The sequence below is a fragment of the Urocitellus parryii genome, chromosome 4, assembly GCF_045843805.1.
Source record: "Urocitellus parryii isolate mUroPar1 chromosome 4, mUroPar1.hap1, whole genome shotgun sequence".
In the NCBI taxonomy this organism is placed as follows: Eukaryota; Metazoa; Chordata; class Mammalia; order Rodentia; family Sciuridae; genus Urocitellus; species Urocitellus parryii.
In genome coordinates, this window is record NC_135534.1 from 5,026,837 (window position 1) to 5,035,483 (window position 8,647).

The 8,647-nt window shown below is 63.2% G+C and overlaps 1 protein-coding gene across 2 annotated transcripts; it reads left to right on the top strand.

The window, feature by feature from the left end:
• Positions 1–279: 279 nt before the first annotated feature.
• Mrgprf (MAS related GPR family member F) lies at positions 280–7,789 on the top strand. Of its 2 annotated transcripts, none has more exons than XM_026396519.2 (3): positions 280–430; positions 3,275–3,382; positions 6,025–7,789. In XM_026396519.2, exons 2-3 carry the CDS (start codon positions 3,335–3,337, stop codon positions 7,006–7,008), a joined length of 1,032 nt encoding a protein of 343 aa, XP_026252304.1. In that variant the 5' UTR covers positions 280–430; positions 3,275–3,334; the 3' UTR covers positions 7,009–7,789. The 2 variants fall into 2 exon arrangements, with proteins under 2 accessions (XP_026252304.1, XP_026252305.1); XM_026396520.2 differs by lacking the exon at positions 280–430 and adding an exon at positions 3,105–3,167.
• The last annotated feature ends 858 nt before the right edge of the window (positions 7,790–8,647 follow it).

Consider the following 8,647-nt stretch of genomic DNA (forward strand, 5'->3'; position numbering starts at 1 on the left):
CCCTCTGCAGGACAGGACAGATTTGGGGGGCCGTAGGATACAAGGGAGGTTAACAGCTGGACTCCGGCCGCAGTGCTCAGCGCTCGGGCCAACCTGACGTCACCAGGCAAAAAGATGAGTCCCCCGTGGGGCTCTGGGGGGGCTCCTGAGCGGGGCATTCCTTCCCGAAGCCTCATCGCGCGCAGCCCCTCCTCCTCCCCCCTCCCCTCCCCCTCCTGCCGGGCCTGGAATTGGGTTTGGGGCGGGTTCTGCTTCCAAAGCCATCTCCTGCAGCAGGCAAGGGCTCGCCCGTCCTCCACCAAGCTCACGTTCCGAGGCTCGGGCAGCGCTTGGCTGGCCTGCTGCCCTGGTGGGTCGGCCAGGCGGAGGCAGGGATCTCAGGAGGAGCCCGTCACAAAGGGAAGGACTCCGAGGACCAGGACAGCGGCAGGTAGCTCCCTGTGTCCAGGGACCGAGGGAGGGGCTCGGGGAAAGGGGGTCTGTAGGGTGAAGGCCAGGCAGGGAAGAAAAATGAGGTGGATGTCTTCAGGGCAGGAAGCTCCCAGAAATCCACCTCTTGAATCAGGAAGCCCTGAGAGGCCAAGGCTGGGCTGTCACCCACCAGGAGGTCTCTCCCGCCACTCAGAGGCTGCAGGTTCTCAGGGACAGCCAGGAACTTTGAGAGTCCCCTCCTGTGTGACCATGCCCTGGCCAGATGGCCTCCCCCAATCCCCAGCCCCAAGCTGGCCTCAGCAGCCAGCCCCTGCTCTGTCCTCCTGTGGGTGGGGGCTTCCCATCCCTCCCCCAACTTCACGTCCAAGAGAGCTTTCTGGAAGGGCTAGCAGGGAACACCCAGCGGGCAGCATCCCAGCAAGAGGAGAGGGCTCCTGCGCTCCCACGCACACCAGCTTCTGCGAGGCTGAGTCCGGGCTGGAGCAGCGGCAGGGCCAGCCCCACAGTGGACATGCTGGGGTCAGGAGGCCAGGCAGCTGGATCCCACCTTTTCCCAGGCTGGCGGAGCCTGGCACGGCGTGGGGTCCACTGAGGAAGTCCCTGCCATGTTCTGCCAGGTCTCCATCCCCTGGGATGAGCCCCTTGGATCCAGCTGTCAGCAGGGTCCCGGGTCCTAGAATGGGAGACAGGCTCTCTGTGTGTCAAGGGCAGCGTCAGACAGCCCCTCCAATGACCAGTGCCCTCAGGCCCAGCCCAGGCAGCCGCCAGGGGAAAACCAGAGGCTTTGGGTCCTGGAGGGCTGGGGTGAGCCAGGCTGGGGGAAGCCGGCAGTGGCCGCACTGTCCTTGTTTTGAGGGGAGTGCAGGCGGGGGCAGGGGGTGCTGGGCTGGCAGCTTCCTGGTCAGCTGTGGTTGAAGCCAGCGCTGATCAACACGCAGCACACGCACTCCACACGTCCCTACACATGTCACACATATGTCCTTAATGTGGCCCGTCTGGGCTGCTAGATCTCTCTGCGCATCAGTGAAGTCGCTGGGTGTATCCTGGTAGGGCCAGGACCAGGGGACACAGACGGTCAGCTCCATCAGCGTGTGGGCAGGGGCTCTCTGGCATGCTAGCCTGTGCTGTGGGCAGGCCAGCCCTCCGCCCCAGGGTCCAGCCTGACCAGTGTGAAAGGGTGACACTTTCCTGAGTCCAGGCTTCCCCCAGGGGAGCTGAGGGCCTGGTGTGGAAGGCTCTGGAAGGGCCTCGAGAGGGCTGGGAGCAAGGGGGGAAGCGGAGGTGGCTTACCTGGGGCCGAGTGGGTCTGGGGTGCAGGCAGGGGAAAGTCTGGGCAGGCTCCCCGTGGGGAGCATGCAGCCTGTCCCTGGCCACGGACAGTGGACCAACTGGAGTTAGGCGGTGCCTTGAGGCAGGGGGTGAAGATGCCCACCGCCCAGCACCAGGATCTGTGCGTGGCACCACACACAGGGGCTCCCACCCACGACCACGTAGGCCCCGCACTGAGCCACTCCAGGCACATGTGCCCCCACAAGCTCCAGGGCGCACCCGCAGCCTGGGGGCAGGAGGGCAGGAGACCTGAGGTGGGCGCGGGCCTGGGGCGGTGCTGGGCCCTCCACACCCCGCTGCACAGCTCTGGCCCTCGGGGCGGCAGGGTTTCCACCAGATCCTGGAGGCCGAGGGTTAAAGAAGGGGCGGGCAGCTTGCACAGATGGACACCCTCTGCAGCCAGTGACTCACAGCCCAGCTGGGACAGACGGAGAGGGGAGGAGGTGGCGGCTGCAGCCAGCGGGTGGACCTGCAGGGGAAGGAATTTCTGGGGAGTGGAGGCCACCTCACTGCCCAGCAGTCCCTCCAGGGAGGGGAGGGCTCCGGCCACCTGTGGCTGCACTGTCCCCGGACAGGGCCTTTTCTCACCCTCGACCTCAGTTTCCCCACTTCCTGGGGGGGAGCGATAGGAGATCTGGTTGAGGGACAGGTCACTTTTAGCAGACACAGGGTAGGCAGACCCATGATCTGTGGCCAACCAGGGTGGACCAGTCTCCTGCTGGGTCGTCCCCCCCAGCTCACCCCCCTCCCAGGCTCGTGATTGGCAGCCCGAGGCTCCCCCCCACCCGCCGGAGTCAGGGCCACGGCCTGGCCTCCTGGCTCGCTCCCCAATCACCCCTCTCCTCCGTCGCAGCTGCAGCCCCAACAATAGAGAGATATGCTGGCCGCTGGAGAGTGACCTCACCCCTGGACCCTAGGTCACCTACCAAAGGGGAATGAGGGCAGCTGCCCTGCAGCTGGTAATAAGGCCACACCCCACAAGGGGGAGGTGGGGCGGCAGGTGCTCAGCCAGCATTCGGGGTGCTGGGGTTGGTGGTGGGGGCGATGCTGTGCCTTCCAGGAACCTTTAGGGGAAAGACCAGATCAAGGCCCAGACAAAGACCTCCTCCTCCAGGAAGTCTCCCTTCCAAAATGACCTGCCTGACCTCACCGAGCCCCTCCCCTGCCACCCAGGGCCAGGACACATGGAGGTGCTCGGGAAACTCTCTCTCCAGAGCAATCTGGCTCCGAAACCTCGCAGACCAAGTGGAGGGGGTGGGGGTGAGGGGGCTTCCTCCCTCGTGAGCCACAGTGGCTCCAAGGGGCCCCGAGGTCTTATGAGGGGTCCTCGGGCAGGAGGGGCTGTGCTCGCAGGACAGTTCTGCCAAGCCCTTCTTCAGGGAGCTGGGGATGGCCTTTCTGCCAAGGTGAGAGCCCAGGGGCCTGGGGACAGGGCTGGGAGGTGGCATGGGGGCATTTCGGAAGGAGTCAGACCCACTGTCCTCATTTCACCCTCTCCCCGGGCTGTGGCCAGGTGCCAGGTGGGCGTGCCAGCCGGTGAGCTGCGAGGGACCTGGACCCTCTGAGCCTGGAGATGGCTGGGAACTGCTCCTGGGAGGCCCATGCCACCAGCAGGAACAAGGTAAGTGCCACCCGGCAGAGGAGGCCACTGGCCTGCCAGGAGACGGCAGGTGGGGACAAGAGATCCTCCCACACCTGCCTCCCAGGCCACTCTCCAGCTCTGCACTGCGGTGGGCATGGGGCTGGCCCTGGTCACCAGTCCCCAGGATCCCAGTGTCCCTTCAGGGAGGTGAGCAAAGGCACTGGGTCACTGGAAGTCCCCCCTGATGCTGACCCTTGGCCATCCTTTGCCCCTTGCCTGCCCTGCAGAGGGGGCAGTCAGCCATTACGATGGCCAGGGCTTGCCCGAAAGGCCTGCCTGCCGGCTCCTAGGTGACCCCGATGTCATGTGCTCCACAGAGCTGTGTCCACTCTGGGCTACCCCCATCTAGAGGCACTAGCCCTCCTGAGACTCTGACAAGCCCTTCAGGCTGACCCACCACCTCCTGCCCTCCCCCCTCCCCTTGAAAAGTCTGGAATTTTCTTCAGAATCCTGGGTAGCAGACTCTCCGACTGGAAGGATCCCTGGAACTGACCGCGTCCAACCTCCTCACTGAAGAAACTGAGGCTCACAGCAGGGCAGTAACCTGTCCCCTGCCCAGGCCAGCTCCTGGGATCCGACCCTGGCCCTAGCCTCTATCCCTTCTCCCCAGGGTGCCCACTGGGAAATGTTGGCCGCCCAGGAGGCAGAGACTGGGTGTGCTGGGGGCGTGTCCAGGAGTCCCCAGAGCAGAGACAGCGCTCAGGGAGGGGCAGGCTCCAGAGCGGGCCTTTCACAAGGGCCTTGTGTGGCTGGGAACAGCTCCCACCCAGTGACTCAGCCGGCCCCCTCCCCTTCCTTCAAGGAGGGGATTGCACGATTTTTCCAGCTTGCAAAGGCTGGAGTGCTCTGACATGGCTCTGTCCACCCCTGTCCCCTGCAAGCAAGTTCCCTCCCAGTGGCAGAGCTAGTCTCCCCTGGACCTTCCAGATCCTGAGTCTGTCCCTGCTGAGTGGAACTCCCAAGATTGTAGTTCTCAAAGTCACCCCAGGAAAGGAAGCAGAGGGCCAGCTGAACAGAGGGATTTGGTGGTCAAGAGTGGCAGGCAGAGCTGTGCTGTGCTTGGTGGTGGGCAGGACCCCATCAAGGACTTTCCCTGACCTCCGAGGGCCTCCCCAAGTTCTGCCAACACCTCCAGTTCCTGTTTGCACAATCCCTTGAGGGGTCCGGGCCAGAAGACCCCACCCTTGGTTAGGGGAAGTCAAGAACGATTTCTCTGGATCCTGCTTCCGGCCTGAGCCATCTGGAAAGTGGCAGAAAGGGTCCCTTGTTTTGTTGGGGTGACGGGAGTGGGTACCAGCCTTTGGGAGAGAGCTGGTGTGGGTTGATAATGTCTGCAGGGGTGTAGGGAAGGGGCTGGCTGGGGCACCTTCGCCACTAGGAATGAGAGGGCTGTGTTTGGCCGGCACGGTGATTTTAAGTGCTCACACAGAAAGCTCAGGGTGTTTGGCTTCTCTGGGAAGGGGAGAGGGGGACCGGCCCCACTAGCCGGGCCCCTGGCACCCGCTGGCTGGAGCAGAGCAGGCTGCCCACCTTGATCGGGATAGGTACTCTTGGGTTTGAACCGTGCCCACCACTCACCAGTTTCTGGAATGCGGCTCAGGCTTGTGCATTTACCCACCAACCCAAGCCCTGCGGACAGGACTGGTGTCCGCTGGGCGGCACCATTTTAGGCAAAACAGTTGTAAAATACTGAAGTGCTTCCTGTAGCTGCTGCCGCAGGCCCCACCCCCTGCCAGAGACCCCCTGGGCTTTCCCACAATCCAGAGCCCCCCGAAGAGCAGCCCCAGCCCACAGGGTACCACCTCTGATCCCCAGTTCTCCCTGGCCCCACCATGGAACTGGGTCCTGCTCCGAGTTCCACTCCATTTTTTTTTTTTTACAAGTGATTTTAATTTCCTTAGAAATAAGTATTTTCACTTTTTAGTTTTGAAACAATGCAAGAAAATTGCAAGAACAGGAGGCTACCTACTAAGTCCCTCCCTCCCTTCCTCCATCGCCGATCTTGTGCTGAATGTGCTGTGTACCCCAGAATCACCCCAAAATAACTGGCAAACACCAACTCCCTCTGCCTTCAAATAGCCCGACTGGTCTGAGAACAAGGCCAGAGCGCAGGTCCAGGTTCAGGAAACGTAACACTGATGCAATCCACGCCCACATCCTGAGCTCTCCGAGTAGCCCGGCAATACAGTGGTCTAGGTCCAGGGCGTTTGGATCCCAGCCTGCAGAGTGGGTCACGGCTCTTTGGTCTCCTTGCATCCAGAAAGTGCCCTCAGTTTTCCCTTATTCCCTTATTCTATGATAACAGTCCCTTCTTCTATGACATGGACATTTTTGGGAGAGTCCATTCTGACCGTGGCAAGCCTGGAGTGCTTATAGGTGGCTGACAGCCGTGGTGTCCCTCCTGGAGACTGGCCACTCCGTGCTGTGAGCTCTAGACTCCGGAACAGCGTGAGCCTCCGGCGGGCTGTATTCTGCTCTGGTTGCCATCAGAGCCAGTGGCCCTACAGACCTGGGACCCAAATGTCTGGTGGGGACCACCAGGCGGGGCCACAGGTGCAGGTCTCCGTGGAGGGGGAGGGGCGGCCAGCACCAGCAGGTGTCTCCCCTCCACCCCTGCACAGATGTGTCCCGGCCTGAGCGAGGCCCCGGAGCTCTACAGCCGCGGCTTCCTGACCATCGAGCAGATCGCCATGCTGCCCCCGCCAGCCGTCATGAACTACATCTTCCTGCTGCTCTGCCTGTGCGGCCTGGTGGGCAACGGGCTGGTCCTCTGGTTTTTCGGCTTCTCCATCAAGAGGACCCCCTTCTCCACCTACTTCCTGCACCTGGCCAGCGCCGACAGCGCTTACCTCTTCAGCAAGGCCCTGTTCTCCCTCCTGAACGCAGGGGGCTTTCTGGGCACCTTCGCCGACTTCCTCCGCAGCGTGTCCCGGGTCGTGGGGCTCTGTGCCTTCGTCGGCGGCGTGAGCCTCCTGCCGGCCATCAGCACAGAGCGCAGTGTGTCCGTCATCTTTCCTGCCTGGTACTGGCGCCGGCGGCCCAAGCGCCTGTCGGCCGTGGTGTGCGCCCTGCTCTGGCTCCTGTCCCTGCTGGTGACTGGAATTCACAACTACTTCTGTGTGTTCCTGGGCCACGCAGACTCCAGGGCAGCCTGCAGGCACATGGACATCGCCCTGGGCATCATCCTCTTCCTGGTCTTCTGCCCACTCATGGTGCTGCCCTGCCTGGCCCTCATCTTGCACGTGGAGTGCCGGGCGCGGAGGCGCCAGCGGTCGGCCAAACTCAACCACGTCGTGCTGGCCATGGTCTCCGTCTTCCTTGTGTCCTCCATCTACTTGGGGATCGACTGGTTCCTCTTCTGGGTCTTCCAGATCCCGGCCCCCTTCCCCGAGTACGTCACCGACCTGTGCATCTGCATCAACAGCAGTGCCAAGCCCATCGTCTACTTCCTGGCAGGGAGGGACAAGTCGCAGCGGCTGTGGGAGCCTCTCAGGGTGGTCTTCCAGAGGGCCCTGAGGGACGGCGCCGAGCTGGGGGAGGCTGCAGGCGGCACGCCCAACACGGTCACCATGGAGATGCAGTGCCCCTCTGGGAATGCCTCCTGAGAGGCCTGCGCCCGGGGAAGCCTGGGCCCGACGTGGACCCTGGCCTCCAGAGACTCTTTGCCACCGACAGGAACAGGCGCCTGCCTTGGTGCCCGCGTGGGAGGACAATCTGGCTCGGCCCCTCCTGCCTCCTTCTCCCAGGGACGGAGGCCCTGGGGGTGGCCAAGAGGCCGAGCAGCCACCAGCACCCCCCAGCCACTCTGCCTCAGTGGCCCACTGTACCAAAGTCACCCCCACGCGGTGGGGCCCTCCTCGCCCTGGGCTGGTCGGCACAGGGGAGGAGGTGGCTGCAGCCCTGCCACCTCCTGCCCTACAGCCTCGTCCCCAGGGGTGGACTGTTCTCGAGATTCCGTCCCCAGGGCGGAGCATGAGCTGACCTGAACCAGACGGTGCTACCTGGGAGAGGTGTCCCTTCATCGCCTTGCAGCCAGATCTTTCTGCAAACAACATCCCTGTCTCCTTGGTGAGTCAGTTGGTGACTTTAATGGGGAAACGCCTGGCCCTGGGGCCTCTCGAGACAGGAAGGACGGCCTTTTCTAACTCTGTGCCTGGCCAGCCCTGGGCAGCCTCCCAAGCACTCTGTGTCCTCCAGGCCACTGTGGACCATATGGGCAGTTCCTGGACCGAGTCCCTGGGCTCTAGCACCACCCAGAAGTGGGCTCTGGCTCTGTCCTGTCGCCTGGGGACTGGCACTGTGGTGCCCAACAAGCACAGTGGCCCCATGTAGCCACAGGGAGTTCTGTAAGACAATGAAGTGTCACCAATAAACGTTTTGTACCTTGTCGCGAGGCAGGCTGAATGCCCGAGTCCTCTGTCTCCCACAGCGAGGACGGCCAAGGGCAGGGGCAGTGGCCCGGGCCTCCCTGCTGGCTCTCCAGGGCCATCTGCTCCTGTCCTCCTGCCCCAAGCCTGGTCTTCTGGCTGCTTCTGTCTTCCCGGAGGCTTGCCCGCCCCTTTCCTGGTGGTTGCCAGAGTGAGTGCCGTCCCTACCCGGGAAACCGGTCCATGTATTCTAGTTCAACAAGGACTGACATCGTCCCTCTCCAAGAGGGACATAGTGGCCCCACGGGGGCTCCCTGGAGTGAGTGGCTGCATCCCTTCCTACTGCTCCTCCCTGCAGAATGTCCCCCTCTGCCCTGACCCCCAGGCAGGGGCTGGCCCCTGTGCCTGGACACCTCTCTGTGCTCCTGCAGCTGGCTGGGAGCCCTTCCAGGGTACCACCTGGGCCAGGCTGGAGGGCAGGCCCCTGTGGACCATACGGGCAGTACCTGGACCAGGCCTCTGCTCAGCCCCCACAGAGGACATCCTGGGCACCTGGTCTCGCCTGGGATTCTCTGGGGAGATTCTCGAGGGGAACTTGCTCACTCTGAGGCCTGAGGAGAGAGCCCAAGGCAGAGGCAGAGGTGGCCCGTCAGGAAGCGTCGCGGATGGAGTGGGGCCCCTTCTCTGAGCCAGGAGCAGACGAGGAAGGCATGCCTGCTGGCCGGTCCCCAACACCCCATCCACACACCTCGAGCCTGCTCTGCCTCAACCTGGGCCCTCGCAGGGCCAACCCCGCCAAGCCCAGGAGCCTGATGGCCCACGCCCAGGCACCGACTTGACCTTCCTGTCCACTCTGGCCATGGACTGTCTCTGCTCT

Coding starts and splice junctions, on each gene's coding strand:
- Mrgprf (XM_026396519.2), top strand. CDS start 3,335: ATGGCTGGGAACTGCTCCTGGGAGGCCCATGCCACCAGCAGGAACAAG. Junction 3,383..6,024: donor ATGCCACCAGCAGGAACAAG/GTAAGTGCCACC, acceptor ACCCCTGCACAG/ATGTGTCCCGGCCTGAGCGA.